Genomic DNA, 18,146 nt, shown 5'->3' on the forward strand with positions numbered 1-18,146 from the left:
GGGAAGCAAAGAGTGCAGTGAGCTGAGATCGCACCACTGAACTCCAGCCTGGGTGACAGAGTGAGAACCTGTCTCAAGAAAAAAAAAGGTTGGGGGGAGGTAAACATTGGGTACTTGTGGACATAGAGGCCACAACAATAGATATTATGGAATACTAGGGATGAAGGAAAGGGAGGGGGTAAATGGTTAAAAAAAACTAAGTGTTGGGGGCTATGCTCAGTACCTGAGTGATGGGATCATTCATATCCCAAACCTCAGCATTATACAACATACCCAGGTAAAACCTGCACATATATCCCCTGAATCTAAAATAAAAGTTGAATAAACAAATAAATAAATTGGAGGTACCTTTAAGACACTCAGGCAGTTATGTCAAATAGTTAAATTTGGATGTTTGGCTCTTCATTTTAGTTAATAAGAGCTGATATTTATTGAGGGTTCAATTTGTGCGGGACACTCTAAGTGTTAAGGTGTTAACTCAACTATTCCTCCTATAATGCTTTGAGATAGACACTGCTATTACCTTCATTTTATGTAGGAAGCAACCAAGACTCTGAGAGGGAAGCTACATGCCCAGGGTTAGACACACAGCAAGTGGTAGCCCCTGAGTTTAAGCCCAGGTGGTCTGGTTCTAAAACCACATACTTCAATCAATAAGCAATGTTTTCCAAACTGTAGGTTACAGAAATCAATGTGATGGAGCCGGACTCACATTTAAAAAATAATACTAATTTAGAGAACTATTTCAGAGTTTGTCACACTTATAAAAAGTTCAGTATTATTTTATGTTGTGTGTGTTTTGTGTATACTAGTCTGTGGGTTACACGCAGCATCAACATATTGCTTACTGTGGGTTGCACTCAACAGGCCTGAAAAGCATTTCCCTACGCTATACACATCCAACAGTACTCTTCAGAGAGACAATGGAAAGTTCCTCCTCAGGAGATTTTTTGGAATAAAAAAAATCAAGTTCTAATTACATCAATAACAACTACCTATCTATATAATGTCTGCGGCCCATAATATTTTATACTTATAGAAAATTAGTTAATCACCCAAAAGTATCTAATTTACCAAGATTCCATCAGAGATGGAAAATTTCGTTTCCAGCAGATGCCCAGAGACTTCTAGTTGTTTGAACAGAAAGACAGCTAATGATGATAATTAAGGCAACCATTTATGAAGCACCTACTATGTACCCAGCACTGAACTATACTGCTTAAATTTACTATCCCATTTATCAAGGCCTGAGGCTCAGAGATCTTGTTTTCCAGCCAAGGATAAATACCTCAGGAGCTAGAATTCAAAACCAGCTCAAATCACTGAATTGAGTTATCAACCACAAAACTCCACCATAGCATTCTTGCCACTCAGTCAGGATGCTTTCCCCATCTAGCCACAATCCCACCCTGAGAAGTAGAGGATACATTTCTGGTGTTCCAAGCATGTACTAAAGGTAATTATGGATTCAGTAGGATTTGCAAGTTACCCTTGGGCCTCAACACCACTGCTTTCCAGGGGAGAAGTTCTAAAAGGCAAAGAGCCGATTAATACTGAAATTCTCATGAAAAGTCAAAAAAAAAAAAAAAAAAAGATAATCACCAACCAAAATCAAAACATTAAATGCAAAAACCCTTTAATTTGACAATTATGTTTTTGAGAATTTCGATTATTGATATTCTCACATAAGTAAGCACAAAGATGTTACTGTGGTCTGAATATATGTGACTCCCAATTTCAAATGTTGCAAACTAATTGATAGAGTTAGGCATCGTATCCCCAACCAAACCTCATCTTGAATTGTATTCCCCATAATCCTCATAATCCCCATGTGTCAGCGGAGAGACAGGTGGTTCCCCCCATGCTATTCTTATGATAGTGAGTGAGTTCTCATGAGATGTGATGGTTTTGTAAGGGCTCTTCCCACTTCACTCAACACTTCTCCTTCCTGCTGTCTTGTGAAGAAGGTTCCTTGTTTCCCCTTTGCCTTCCGCCATGATTGTAAGTTTCCTTAGGCCTTCCCAGTCATGCTGAACTGTGAGTCAATTAAACCTCTGTCCTTTATAAATTACCCTGTCTCAGGCAGTTCTTTATAACAGTATGAAAATGAACTAATACACTAATCAACAAAGTGATAGAATTAAGAGATGTAGTCTTTGGCATATGATTAAGTCATGAGGGCTCTACCTTCATGAACTAGATTAATGTCCTTATAAAAGTGGCCCAAGAGAGCCATCTTGCCCTTCCACCATGTGAAGACACTGCCAGAAGGCCCTACCTATGAGGAGTGGGCTCTCATCAGACACCGGATCCAGCAGTGCCTTGCTCTCAGACTTCCTAGCCTCCAGAACTGTGAGCAAGTACTTACTGCAAGGCATTTTGTTGTAATATCACAAGCAAACTAAGACAGTTGCATATATAAGAATATTAATTCCAGTATTGCTTTAAAAAGCAAAAAACCCCAAATGTATTATATGTCAATAGGGGTCTGATTAAATAAATTTTGGAGATGCTAAAGAATGAAAATACCATGTGGCTTTTTTTTTTTTTTTTGAGATGGGGTCTTGCTCTGTTGCCAGGCTGGAGCACAGTGGCATGGTCTCGGCTCACTACAACCTCCGCCTCCTGGGTTCAAGTGATTCTTCCACCTCAGCCTCCCAAGTAGCTGGGACTACAGGTGTGTGCCAAATGCCCAGCTAATTTTTGCATTTTTAGTAGAGATAGGGTTTCACCATGTTGGCCAGGATGGTCTCGATCTCTTGACCTCATGATCTACCCACCTCCACCTCCCAAACCATGTGGCATTTTAAAAGTGAGGTAGCTCAGCATAGGCCAGTGTGGGTGCATCTTCAGGGTATATCGTCACACATAAAAGCAGTATGTTGAGTGTGGGTGCATCTTCAGGGTATATCGTCACAGATAAAAGCAGTATGTTGAGTGTGGGTGCATCTTCAGGGTATATTGTCACACATAAAAGCAGTATGTTGAGTGTGGGTGCATCTTCATGGTATATTGTCACACATAAAAGCAGCATGTTGAGTGTGGGTGCATCTTCAGGGTATATTGTCACACATAAAAGCAGCATGTTGAGTGTGGGTGCATCTTCAGGGTATATTGTCACACATAAAAGCAGCATGTTGAGTGTGGGTGCACCTTCAGGGTATATTGTCACACATAAAAGCAGTATGTTGAGTGTGGGTGCACCTTCAGGGTATATTGTCACACATAAAAGCAGTATGTTGAGTGTGGGTGCATCTTCAGGATATATCGTCACACATAAAAACAGTATGTTGAAGAGTGTGCAAAAAAAGTCTCATTTGGATAGGAGAAACTAGGAACTTAACTATTGACTGAATGCATCTATAAGAATATCCAGTAAATGTCTAAGAGTAGTTACCTCTGAGTAGTGAGGTGGAGATCTGGATAAGGAGAGATATTAATTAGTTTCATTTTTTAAACATCTTGGTTTACATTAAAATGAGAACCAAAGAAGCTGACCTATTTGTATAATGAGAACCGCCCATATACTATAATCATTTGATAAGTTTCTTTAAACATTATTAAATTCCATCTATTGTTACAGGAAAAGGCCCAAGACATCCATCTATAGTTCACCCGTGGCCCCAGGAAGAGTTATATTCCCTTTCCCTGGTTGTCTAGAGGTGGCTGTGCAAAGCCTTACAGTGACTCATCACACATTCAAACCTGCCCTCAGATTACAAGCTCCCGAAGGCAGGGGATGTTTCAGTAACCTTTACATCCCAGAACTACACTCAATGCCTGACAATAAAGAGCCACCGATTCCTGATTGAATGCATAAATCTAAGATAACCCATTTGCCTATTTCTCAACTGCAAAATATCATTAATTTAATAGTTTAACTGCATTTAACCATGGATTCAACGTTTAATAAACAAAACTGGCCAACTGTCAGTCAGTGAGGTTAACTAGAACTCTAACTTTGTAAATCTTACACAGATAAAGCAAAACACATCAACACTGCTATGTAAAGATGTATAGAATTTTTTATTTTTAGGCCTTGATTTTAGGAAGGCATGTTTTCCATATTTTATAATTCAAAAAAAATTGTGGTCAGTCCAAAAGTGGTAAAATGCCAGAACTGTATGGGGTTTTTTTGTGTTTTTTTTTGTTTTTTTTCCTTCTTGAGATGGAATTTCGCTCTTGTTACCCAGACTGGAGTGCAATGGCGCGATCTCGGCTCACCGCAACCTCCGCCTCCTGGGTTCAGGCAATTCCCCTGCCTCAGCCTCCTGAGTAGCTGGGATTACAGGCATGCACCACCATGCCCAGCTAATTTTTGTATTTTTAGTAGAGAGGGGTTTTCACCATGTTGACCAGGATGGTCTCGATCTCTTGACCTCGTGATCCACCCGCCTCAGCCTCCCAAAGTGCTGGGATTACAGGCATGAGCCACCGCACCTGGCCTGGATCTGTGTTGTTTTAAGCCAATCAATTCATGGTAATTTATTACAGTGGCAATATGAAACTGATACAGATGGTCAGGGAAGGTACCTTTGGACTGAGACCTGAATGAGAAGAAGGCACCTGTGCTAAGATCTGAAGGAAGAGAACTCCAGGCATAGGGAACAGCATGGGCAAAGGTCCTGAAGGCAGGGATGACCTTGACCTGCTCAAGGAAGGGAAAGCAGGACACTGGCTACAGCAGAGGAAGCAAGGAAGAGAGACAAGCAATGTGGCCTCTGAAGGCAGTGATCAGGTTAATAGAAGACTCTTCACTTCCTTGGAAGACTTGGCAGCCCTCCAGCACCATGTAGCTATGTGGGCCATGGTTCTCTGTGGATGCCTGAACTTTCCTATTTAGATCTACCAACCAGACTTTGTGATACCCAGGCATCCACCTGTTGGTTTCTGAAAATCATAGATGCTCAGGGTTAGAAAGAGACCTCAGAGTCTGTGGTTCCCATGGCTCATGCAGGACTAGAGGCCTCTTATAGCTTCCCTGCCCCACCAACTGTACAAACTCTGTGTCCACTCCTGATCCTAGGATTCATTCCATTGATTCAGATCCAATTCTCTAGACACCAGCCACTGGCTTCAGCTACGTGTCACCTGCAAACCTCATACATGTGATCTCCTTTATATATACTCAGCCCATGGTTAGAAATATCCAATGTTGGGACCTGGCAGAGCCTAATCTGTAATGAAATTTAGTTTTATTTCCTTTGGCTCCATAGAGAAATATAAATGAGATCATCAAATGGAAAATGATAGAGTGAGTGAAGAAAGAGTCCAGGTGTGTACTCAGATGTGTAATGGGCCCTATCACACCCAGCCACTCAGAATAGCCACTGTCCTGGGCTGTAGGCAGCGTCTAAAAAGGTCATTGCTGAAGTTAATCTTCCCTGGGAGTAGCTCATAGCTTAAGAGCTACAGTAGTACAGAAAAAATAAAAGAAAGAATAAGCAGCATTTTTCAGTGCCTACGGAACAGCAGAAATCTGCACACTGGCCTCATTTAATCCTCGCAGCAATCTGCACGGGAGGCCTTCCTATAACCAAGTGAGACAGATGAGGCTCCCAGAGGTAAATTTGTTTATCCAGGTTACAGAATATGATGGAGCTTGAACTTTGCTCCTTTTTGTTATTCCCTATTTTGCCTATATTGTTCATCACCAGAAGAAGTAAACTTTAGGTATTTTACAAAGATAGGATCTCACCTCAAAATTTCTTGATGATATCCTGTGTGTTCCTGACTTTTTATCTATACTCTCCTATATATTTATTTTCATGAATCCCGTTTTAAAGCTATAAATAGATATTACTCTGCCCTAAGGCACAAAATGTGTCAATTTGTCATACTAAACTTCAGAATGAAAACTGGCCCCATTTTGTGGAAAAGTAAACTGAGGCTTAGCACGCAGTCATAACAATGAGTGGCTTGGCCAGAATGAGAGCCAAGGTCCTGTGGACCAAGTCTGGAATCCTTTCTACCAGCCGATTCCACCAGACTGGACTTAAGATCCTACAACAAACTACAGTCCCTACAATTTTATCATTGAAGTCCTCTTCAGTCCTTTGCCTCTCTCTTCAATAAGGGAGTATATCTCACCCATCTTTAGCAAGGAAAGCTAATTCTTAAGCCTGTATGGGAGCATTTGAGAATGCTAAGGGGGAGCCCTATAATAATTACACACTTCACACTTTGGCTGCAATGAACCAAGAGGAAAAACACTAAGTGAGCAGGTAAGAGGCAAAATCACATCCTCAGCCTCTTATCAAGTTGGTCAAATTAACGTTGGAGAATGTGGTCAAGTTGATCAAGTTGATGTCAGAGAATGTGGTCCATATTTGGACAAGAGAGTTTCCTAATACTGGCCACCCCCATGTCAGACATGCAATGAAAACGAGATGACCCTATGCAGCCATAGGCAGCAAGGGCCACCAGTGAGGGTCTGGTCTTGTGACGCAGAGTGAAGGAATAGAGACAGCAGACAGATCAGGCCAAGTCAGCATGCTTAGCTTTCTTCGGCTATGAAAGATCAAATTGCCCCAGCTAATTTAAAGAAGAAAATATCTTTCAAAGTGGAATCTTTAACAGTTCCAAAACAACTGAAAACTTGATTCTGGCTGGGCACAGTGGCTCAAGCCTATAATCTGTATGTAATGACACATAGCTGCAATCCAAGGTGGGCAGATCCCAAGGTCAAGAGATCGAGAACATTCTGGCCAACATGGTGAAACACTGTCTCTACTAAAAATACAAAAATTAGCTGGGCGTGTGGCACGTGCCTGTAGTCCCAGCTACTTGGGAGGCTGAGGTAGGAGAATCGCTTGAACCTGGGAGGTGGAGGTTGCAGTGAGCCGAGATTGTGCCACTGCACTCCAGCCTGGTGAGAGAGAGAGAGACTCAGTCTCAAAATAAATAAATAAAAATAAAAAGTAAAAACTCGATTCCACGTCATTTCTCATTTTCACTTCAATCCTAGTAGATACATTGTTTTTACGTATAAAATCTTGATTATGACATTTATCAAACTTCTGTTAGTTCACCCTGAGATTCCCTAGCTCTAAGCAGCCCAAAACGTTTTCCAGCTTTTCCTTTAAGCTTGTCCTCCCTGGACTTTTCCCCAGGCAATAGATGGAACTTAATACATTTGAAGACACTTGAACACATAAATAAAAAGGGAATTTACATTCTGTGTTTTGTAATTTTCAACACAAAGACTCTATTTTTTTTTTATATGAGCCTAATGCTTTTCTGTTCAGCACATTTTTGGCTGCATGAGTAGCAGTGAACTCTGGATGACATCTAAAAATTCTCATCCTGGGGAAAGGCTGGCTTCAGACTCAGGAAGGAGCGGGGGCAGCAGAATGCAGGGGGCACACGTGCTAAACCGGGTTTTGAGCACCAAACTGGGGCAGGAGGAGCCCTGGTTGTCCCTCTGGGACTCACTGCCTCATCTGTCAGTGACATGAGGGCTCTCTGGTCACAGTCGGCATCTTCTTGCTGAAGGAAAATGCTTAAATAACAGCTACAAATGTTAAATAACAGTGACTGAGCTGCAGAAATACTTACGGATCTCACAGTTTGCTCCCACCCAACCATGTGGGCAGTGGCAAGTATAACCATTGGGCTGGTCCAGGCAGCTCCCAGCATGGTGGCAGGGGTTACTGTCACATTCATTTATGTCAATGTCGCACTCTTCCCCTAGGGAGATAAGAAAAAGCAGTGGTGAAACTGCTGCATCCATGGCTCCTGTCATTTTTCTGGCCAAAAAATAAAGATCCAAGGCTAGGGGTCACGGCCTCTAGCAACAGAGCCCAACCTGCTGTTTGTACAAAGTACAGAACTCTCAGAAAATTCCAGACAAGGGATCTTCTTCTGTAAAATGAAAAACGAAAAAATACATACATAGCACTAGTAAAAAGAATCTTTCCTCTAGTCTATTTAACTAGTTAGCTTCATTTAGCTAGTTAAGTGAGGTTGATTCCCATGCCTGAATAAATCTTTCCAGGTTGATCAGAAAAAGTGAAGTTGAGGGGGGTCTCGATTTTATTAAAGAAATCTATTTTATTTTGGATTTCACCAGCTGAATATCATTATTTATTTTTCCGGAACTCCAGAAAGCTGAAAACTCACAGTTTATGATTATTCTGTAGCCAAGTATTTGAGTGTGTGAGACTGGACATTTGACTCTCGTCTGGGTAGTTCTAGGACATAGCTGTGCACCCAGTCTGAGTCAACTGGGAGAGGTTGCTTTACGTTCCAAATCCCTGGATGTGGTTCTTCTTGACATGCTCAGAAAGAGCAACAGGCTAATATTTTCTGAGAAATGGTGGCCCCAGGGAAGCTGACTGTCATTCTCCCATCAGGAAGAATGTGACCTTCAGCTCCTGACCCTGGCTAGACCCAACTTTTCTGGACACCTTTGCATGCTTCAGAGAGAACCTGATAGAAATGACAAACCAGGATCCAAAGCTGGTGTCACAGTGATTCAAACAGCCCTTAGAACAAAGCCATCTTCAAATGATTTTAAAGCTGTCATTATGAGTCAAGACAAAATGCGTACACTTCTTGAATTTAAAGGCATCTCATCAAAGCTGAAGAGAAGAGGATATTTCAAATTGAGGCACTCTCTCCCTCTCAAAAGTTGGAAAATGAGAAAAAAATTTTTGAAATAAGCCCTCCTTTGCTTAGATAAATGCAGACAGTGATGAAAAAACAAAACTCCTAGCATTGCTACGGTCATGGACTAAAGCATGTGAGCAAAATCAGATATTTTGACCATTTTTAAAAGGCAATGTTTCAGCATACACTCAGGTGATTACTTCTGGGCTCACTTAATTAGCATTAAATTGCTTTTCTATCTGCTATTTGTTTACTTCATGTTTATAAAACCACTTTATGTCACTCAGACCATTCTAGAGGAGGAGCCTCACACTAAAATAGTCCATGTCTGTTTTATTTCATATTGTTTCTATACCTGGCATCTTACTGTTTTATGCTGAATGAAACATTTACAACTTCTGGGTCCTACTGGGTTGATTATAAATCACATATAATATATACGTGAATGTGTTTCCTGCACTAAATATAGTCACATCAATAGAAAAAAACATGAGATTGATTGCCTATTTCAAAGGTTGTCCTTCTATTAATGGAGCAATCACTCTTAGTGGAAATAGTCATAGATTAAACTATTACAAACAGCATTACATGGTAGACTCATTGAAGAGGCATATAACCGAGAACGTGCTGAGAAATGTTAAAAGGGTAAAATCAAAGATCTCGACAAGTATCTACGTCAGTACTACTTTCCAACCATTTAGGAAGATACGAGTAATTAGAGATATTTACGAAAAAATCGCTTTCTTTAGCTGGCAATCCGAACACTGCAAATTCTGAAATGAGATGCCTTGTTACCTTTAAAAGAATCACTATGGAAACAGCCTCACATTTCCCTCCTGCTATGGTCTGCAAAACTCAAAAGCCCCACTCTGCTTCATGAAGTCCAATGTCAATGACATATGCTTTTAATTTCCTAAACAGTACAGCCTCAAGGCTATCAGCTCAGTCCATCCAGGCCTGCTCCAGTCCAGAGCTTCTCCAAGGAGGCAAATGCCACAATCAGGGACCAGGGCAACCCTGTGCATGTATTAAATCTCAGATCACTAAGGGGCTGTAACATAGTCAGGAGAAGGCCTAGAATTGTCTGTTCTTGGGACTCACTAGGTTGGAAAGATTTGGTAAGAATGGAGATGGCAAGGAAAAAAATAGGTTGAACTCTTTCTGTAGACATTTATCAAATAAAGTATCTAAAATCCAGCTACAGCCAAACCTATCCCATTCTGGGATAGGTTTTCATCACCATAATGTTCTTAGAGTTACACTGGGGATTAAATGACGCAAATTAATAAAATAAACCCCATGCCAGTCAGGGGCCAATTCGCTGACAGCTATTTCTGCAACATTTGTGCTCTGGCAGAACTCTGGAGTGATGCACAGTTCCCAGATAACTTAGGGTTTATTCTAATGGCCTCTTTTATAGAGGAACACTCCTATGCAGCTAGTTGAATCCGTTATTCCTCAACTGGCTCTCAGTGTGAGGACTTTGCTATGCTCTATGATGACTGGCAACAGGAATATGAAGTGACTCAAACGATGGAATCTCTCAAGGGAATTTTCAACCGGAAGACACCCAAGAATGACTGTTTTTCTCTGCCTTACAATGATCATGCTTTTTGCTATTGATCTTATGCAAAGTGTCTGCCGATGCACTATGAATTATAGAAAATAAGTTTGGCTTCATTTACGTTTCCCCATAGTAACAGCATTATGTTTTCACATGCATTTCAACCACAATATTCCATTCTCAATCAATATTCATTTTAACTTACTTTATTAGAAGCGTTCATAGTATACAGTATTATCATTCTTTACTCATAGTTAACTGATAAATCTTTAAGCTTTGGCTGCCCTGAGCCAATTGATTTTTTAGTTGGCTCACTGGCTCCTTTTAAATTTGAGTTAGAAAAAAAACAGTTATTCTTAAATCACTGTTGTTCTTCAATAACATCATCTATGAAGAAAATACAAAATAAAATGTTACTTGAGTAAGGCTAACAATCAAGGTCTGAACTTTAAATCTTTTATAATTATTTTTTCTTTTCTTTTTCTTTTTGAAACAAAGTCTCACTCTGTCACCCAGGCTTGAGTGCAGTGGCACAATCTCAGCTCACTGCAACCTCTGCCTCCCAGGTTCAAGCAATTCTCCTGCCTCAGCCTCCCCAGTAGTTGGGATAACAGGCCTGTGCCACCATGCCCTGCCAATTTTGGATATTTTTAGTAGAGAAAGGGTTTTACCATGTTGCCCAAGCTGATCTTGAGCTTTGACCTCAGGTGATCTGCCCACCTCAGCTTCCCCACCAAGAGCTAGGATTTGGCCACTGTGCCCAGCCAAATTTTTTTTCAATGTACGATTTTCTATGAGGCAATAGGTATGTGCAGTGGGTATCATACATTTGAAGCATACTGATTCTGCTTGCTTACCTTGGGTAAATTAGGAGATACAAAAAGACAAAACCATCCAAAGTCACCACTGTTAGTGAATCTTTGGGTTAACAGAGTCCCCACTAAAAGATATTGATGACAATTACTATAATCATAATATCTAGTAATAAATATATACCTCCTATGTGCCAGGCACTGAATGGGTACTTGAACAATAACTCTTTCATACTTCACTAAGATTTCATTCAAGATGAAGTGAGTTTTAAAAATCATTTCAAACTTTTTCTATCATGATGGAATAACTGGAAGCCATCTTGTCTTCCCACTGTAAACAACTAGACAACTAGATGAAATATCTGAAAAAAAAAACACTATGAAGACATTGGACAACAGGAAATCCGTGACTATAATTGCTGCAAGAAGGGAAATAAAACAGCTGAGCACCACAATCATCCTGGCTTTCTTCCTAGAATTAATTTAGAACACAGTGGTTTCACTGACTTCAGAAGACAAAGATCAGAGTACATGGAGGCCAATAGCTTTAATTTGTAGGAAAGACTACAACAGAAGCCAGAACCAGGCAGAAAATGAGCACCAGAAATCGCTGCATCCCTCGAGCTGTTGCTGAAGACTGTGTGTGCAAGTTGAGGCTTGACAAACAAAACAGATGAATAGTTCCCAAACTCACAGAGGACTAAGAAATATTCAGATTTGCACAGCTATAGTGGAACTATTTCATCAATTACCCAGTACATTCAATGAAGCCACAAAAGATCACATCGTACTAGTGGGGCAAAACTAACCCTAGAGTAAGGCTACTCTACGTTCACCTCCCCAAAATGTAAAACAAACCTTGAAAGAATTAGTTAGGTGAGCAAGTTACTTACCTGACACAAAAAAAGTCTATTACTTTTTTAAAAAAGAATAAAATTCAATCATTCAACAACTTAATCCACAATGACTATCATTCAAACAAAAATTATCAGACATGCAACAAAGCAGGATCATGTGACCCATAACTGCATGAAAACCAGCCAAAAGATGTAGATTCATAAATAACAGATACTAGCAGACAAGAAATTTTTTCAAAATGTAAAATCAAATATAAAAAACAATGAACAGAATCATGAAAAATAAAAAACAAGCCCAAGAGAACTTTTAGATGTGAAAATTACAATATCTGAAATTGTTTCTAGAACTCAATGATCTTAATAGTAGATTAGTGGCTCACACCTGTAATCCCAGCAATTTAGGAGGCCAAGGCAGGCTGATCAACTGAGGTCAGGAGTTTGAGACAAGCCTGGGCAACATGGCAAAACCCTGTCTCTACTAAAAATACAGATATTAGCAGAGTGTGGTGGCATGGGTAATCTCAGCTACTCAGGAGGCTGAGTCAAGAGAATCACTTGAACCAGGGAAGCAGAGGTTGCAGTGAGCTGAGATCATGCCACTGCAATCCAGCCTTGGCTACAGGGTGAAACTCCATCTCAAAAACAAACAAACAAAAGGTAGATTAGACACTGCAGAAGAAAATATTAGTAAAGTTGAAAAAAAAAAAAGCCTGACAAACTGAAACTCACAAAGAAAAAAGACTTTAAAAAAAAAAACTAAACAGAGACTCTGACCTATCAAACAATTTTAAACAGTCTAACACAGATGTACTCAGAATTCTAGAGAAAGGATATGAGGACAAAACAATATTTAATAAATTAATGGCTAAAATTTTCCAAGTTTAATGAAAACTATAACCACAGATTCAAGGTGTGCAACTAACCATAAGCAGGATAAATACCAAGAACCTCCCCCCCCCCCCCCCACACACACACACAAACACACATCACAGTGCAGAAGCCAAAGCTACTGCATTTTGGATGCAGATCTACCATGTTGGCTTCTGATTAACCCTAGTTCCAGGAACGCCTCTAAGGATTCCAGTTTATGTACTATTCCTTGTGCAAAAACAGATAGCATAAATTCTGCCCTTCAATCAAAACAACCTTGATGTTATCATACTTCGATTGTCCTGCACATCCCTTCTGATAAATACACCTCCTTTGATTAAGATGTTGAGTGATTGAATTTTACTGTCTTTTAAAAAAAAAAGTAATGGACTTTTTGTGGGTCAGGTAAGTAACTTGCTGACCTAATTAATTCATTTCAAGTTTTGTTTTACCTCCCCTGTGGTTTATAAGTGCTGGGTCCCAAGGGTAATGGTGTTCGTTTGGGGATCCACCATCTTGTTTCCCCACTGCCCAAGACACAGAGAGGCTTCTCTTCGTAAGTTCTTATTAAACATTTCTTTTTGATAAAACCTGATATGTCAGCCTCTTTATTCAGCCTCTCAGCTTCCTCAGACTTTGGGGGCAGGTTCGCAGAGGCCTGCCCATGATGGAACAAGTGGTGAGACAGGCCAGGAGCTGAGAGCCCAAGAAATGGGCAAAAGGGAATGAAGCATCCTTGTGGGAAATCCCAGGTGGCAGCCACTTCTATGTGGAGTGGTGTGGCTCACCTTTTAGATGCTTGTGTGTGGGTTCAGGGACACCCCAAAAATGCCAGCATGTTTAGAGTGACTGTGAAGTGAGAGCCATCTGTCGCACTATAGTAAGGAAGGATGATGAGTAGCCACTGCTCTAACAGGGTCACTTCTGCAGCCATTGAGGACAGGACCCCAGCTAGCAGCAAAAGCAAAGTAACATGGGTTGAGGAGAAAGTAAAATTAGAAATGATTTTTTAAAGAGCTCTATTGTCACACATACATCTGCATTGTTTTAGGCCTCTGTTCTCTCCGTAAAACTTCTCAGTTAAATGAATTCTATTTTCTCCATTTACATCTGTCTGTCCCTCCTTCCTCTTGCCACCCTCAATACTACATGAGGGATCTACAAAAAGGAATTTCTGACAGTTTGGTATCCCTTGGGGACAGAAAAGAGGCAACAAATACTCCTCTTTGGGGGAGGTACCTCTGTTTTTCTTTATGGAACCCTATGGGAATTAGAAAAGTTCCTCTTTAAAGTTTCCTTTCTTGTTAAAGAATAAACTTGCTCTGTAATCCCAGCACTTTGGGAGGCCGAGGCGGGTGGATCACGAGGTCGAGAGATCGAGACCATCCTGGTCAACGTGGTGAAACCCCGTCTCTACTAAAAATACAAAAAATTAGCTGGGCATGGTGGCGCGTGCCTGTAATCCCAGCTACTCAGGAGGCTGAGGCAGGAGAATTGCCTGAACCCAGGAGGCGGAGGTTGCGGTGAGCCGAGATCGCCATTGCACTCCAGCCTGGGTAACAAGAGCAAAACTCCGTCTCAAAAAAAAAAAAAAAAAAAAAAGAATAAACTTGCTAATAACCCTCTGTTAAGCCCTATCCTATGTAAGCTGTTAGACATGCCATGCTTATAGGCATGTAGTATATTCTATGTCTTTGTATTTTAACCAAGGTATCTGTGCTGGAAGTGCTCACAGGCATGTCCCAGCTTGCAGCTTATGCCCCTTACCTGTTTTAAAAAGTTTTAAGTTATTAGCCAATCAGGTTTTAGTTTAGATTGTGAGGTCTGGCTCCAGCCAACGGAGATCAGACACAGCAGTAAGGACAACCCCAAATGCATTTTCCTTTGTTCATTGTACTCTTGTAGCAAGATGGCTAGGAAGGAAAAGTAAAGGTTGCTTGCTGAGAGACTCTTGTCTCAGTGCTGTTTATTTTCCTTGCAACAGCAAGCATCTGTTTCCAACAAACCCCGAGAGTTATAAGCAGACAAATTCCTCTAGGGTCTAAAATGCTGCTCTCTTTTGTGTTGTGTTACCTGATCTGTTTGGCTTTTGGTGGTCCCAGAGATTACTTTGTACCACGAGAGGACTTGCCTTTGCCATGTGTAATAACCGGCAGTCGCAAGTGATACAGTCTTAGAGGTGGTTGATGGCACTTGGCAGACAATGATTATTACTACAAAGGGATACTCATTTCTTTGGGCATTTGGATTAAAAAAATGTGTGATTTGGGTACCTAGAGACTATAGAAACATGGTCTACTGTGGGATAAGACACCCATGGGGGATGGGCTGATTGCAAAGTGGGTTAATTGGTGTTGAGTTTCCTACCAGCCTCAGGGGAAGGTCCTTGCGGTGAGGTACGCTGTGGGAGCATTGTACTGTCCAGTCCTGTGAAGTTTCCCTCTTTTGGGAGATCCAGGATTCAGTGTAAAATGGGATCCTTGGTTTTGAGGGATCTAAAGTTCTGCCTTTTTGCTGTACCTGCTCAAGGGTATAGCCCTACAAACTGCATGCTTTAAAGGGCTCCACCCTGGGCCTGGTGCAGTGGCTCACGCCTGTAATCCCAACACTTTGGGAGGCCAAAGCGGGCAGATCACCTGAGGCCAACATGGTGAAACCCCATCTCTACTAAAAATACAAAAACTTAGCTGGGCATGGTTGCATATGCCTGTAATCCCAGCTACTTGGGAGGCTGAGGTGGGAGAATTGCTTGAACCAGGGAGGTGGAGGTTGCAGTGAGCAGAGATGGCACCATTGCTCGCCAGCCTGGGCAAAAGGGCAAGACAATGTCTTAAAAAAAAAAGTAATACATTTTAAAAAATCCACCCTAAGGCCAATAATCTAATTAAGAAACAAACTGAGTGGAAAAGAAGACACTTTTCCTGGCAATCTTGTTTTCAGATAACAATGGCAGTCTAAGTTCTCTGTTTTGAGATGTAAATTTCCTGCCTTGTTTCACCTAAGAGTCATATCTTTGGAAATGATTAACAGTCTAAAGGGGGGAAAGAAACTTTGAAAACTGGCAAATGAAAAATCTTATAAATCTATAAGATCTGCTTCTGTGTATCTGTATGTCTATATGTTTATATGTGCCATGTGTATGTGTTATATCCCTACCAAAATATATAAAAGAGCTATAATTAATTGGCTTAAAAAAAAGTAAGTGCTTCAGTCAAATATTTTATCAGGAAGATAGAAACCAACTCAAAAGCCTTTTAGTTTATATGACTTTAGTAATATTTGATCAAGCTAGTTTCAAGATTTTTTTCAGTATTTTAAGAGTTAAAGAAAGAGTTAAAATACTAGTTCATGTGGAAAAATATTATCTTCTAGTTTAGAGGCTAGAGTTTGTTTCCAAGTGCAGGAAAAAAATAATACAGGCAAAACTAAGTGGACAGAAACAGAAAGAATAAAAGGGTGGGGAATGAGGAATTTTTGATTTCACAGTGGTCACGTGGTCACCATCCATGGTAGGGAGCCCAGCTGTGCTGTACTCAGTTGCTAAAGGTAAAAGTTACCAGTGAAACTTAGGAATTTAACTCCCGGGGAGGTGGTGCTGGATGCACTGGATGCATAAGAAAATGCAAACTATTAAGGAAAAAGTGAAATATTCAACCCTTTGGTAATTGTGATCTATAATAGCTAAAATAAAAGTAAAAGAGAGTGATGGTTGGGTTTTGAGTCTGAACCAAGATCAGATGTGGGTGTGTCTGAGCATTGGTCACCAGTCTCAAAGCAACGCACAGAGGGGAAAATGATGCCAGGGTGAAAAAAAGTACCTCTGAGACTCTGGTTACTAAGAAGATAGTCAACGTGAGGGAAGACAAAACCAAATAACTACTGAAATCGGAGGGTCCAGTGTGAAAGAATTGTGCCATTTTGTAGGTAGGTATCATTAGCTCCTCAGACTTTGGAGGTGGGTTTGCATAGACCTGCCCACCATGGAACAAACGGGAATATCACAATCAGTTTGCTAAAACATGGTAGTAAAGAAAAACTCCTTAAAACAGCCGGAGTAAGGTTCTGCATTTGGAAAGATGGAGCAGATATATTTTCCCTATTCCTCCCACAAAGTACAAGTAAAAACCCTAGACATTGTACATAAAATAAGCATAAGAAAATTCCAAGAAGTTGAGAGAAAGAGACAAACTGGAGAGTAATCTCAGGACCCAAGGAACAACATCATGTTGAGCTCTCTGAGTTCTGGTCTCATATATTCCAGATTAGGTGCTAGAGAAGTCCGCAACCCAGAAATGTCAAAAGATGCAGAAAACAAAACTCCCACGAAAGCCCGTTCTCTATAACCAAAGAACCAAGATAGAGGCAGCCTAGCAAGACAAATAATTTATAGGTAATACCTGCTCCACTCCAGTCAAACATTACAAAATAAACTGTGAGTCTCCTCACCAATGCCACCACAGCCATGTCCTCCAAAGCACCTCAACCACCCAAGAATACCAGAATGCAGAGTCTTTCCAAGGACCCACAAAACACATGTAAATATAAACCATATTCTGGGCTATGAAACAACCTCAGCAAATTTAGGAGAGTTGAGATCATAGAGTGTTCTCTGACCATAATTAAATCAAACCAGATATCTATAATAAAACGTAACAGGAAAACCTCAAAACACTTGAAAAATAAACAACATACTTATAAGTAATCCATAGATTGAAGAAGAAATCTAAGGGGACATTAAAAATAAACATTAAATGGGCTAAAAATGAAAATACAACACAAACTTTGTGGGATACAGCCAAAGCAGTGCTGAGAGGGAAATTTATAGCAGCACTAAAATGCATGCATTAGCTGTGAGAAAAAGCCTCAAGTCAATACTCTAAGATCTCACCCAAAGAACCTAGATAGAAAGAACAAAAGCACATTAAGCCCAAAGTGAACAGAAGTAAGAAAGCAATAGATGTAAGAGAAAAAAATCTGTGAATTGAAAACAGAAAAACAATAGAGAAAATGAATGCAACAAAAAGCTATTTATTAAAAAGATTAACAAAATTGATAAAACTCTAGCAAGATTGACAAAGGAAAATGAGAAAGACACAAATTAACAATATCATAAGTAAAGCAGAAAACATCACTAAAGACTTCAGATGTCAAAAGGATAATATAGAAATACTATATTACAACTCCACAGTAAATTCAACAACTTAGAAAAAAATGCACTACTTCCTCAAAAAACATCACAACTGATCAAATATGAAACAGATTAAATAATTTTATAACTAATAACAAAATTGAATATATAACTTTAAAACTCCCGAAAAAGAAATCTCAGGTCCAGATGCTTTCACTAGTTAATTCTATCCACTATTTAAAGAAGAATTAATGGCAATTTGATACAATCAGTTGCAGAAAGTAGAATGCAAAAGGACACTTCCC

At 40.2% G+C, this 18,146-nt stretch overlaps 1 protein-coding gene across 2 annotated transcripts in view; it reads right to left on the bottom strand.

The window, feature by feature from the left end:
• Positions 1–18,146, bottom strand: part of DNER (delta/notch like EGF repeat containing) — a 379,011-nt gene that overhangs the window by 16,367 nt on the left and 344,498 nt on the right. For both annotated transcript variants that reach the window (XM_002749868.6, XM_054258006.2), the window contains exon 11: positions 7,558–7,689. In XM_002749868.6, the coding sequence (XP_002749914.3) occupies positions 7,558–7,689 (132 nt within the window). The remainder of the gene's footprint in view (positions 1–7,557; positions 7,690–18,146) is intronic.

The sequence above is a fragment of the Callithrix jacchus genome, chromosome 6 (assembly GCF_049354715.1).
Source record: "Callithrix jacchus isolate 240 chromosome 6, calJac240_pri, whole genome shotgun sequence".
Lineage (NCBI taxonomy): Eukaryota > Metazoa > Chordata > Mammalia > Primates > Cebidae > Callithrix > Callithrix jacchus.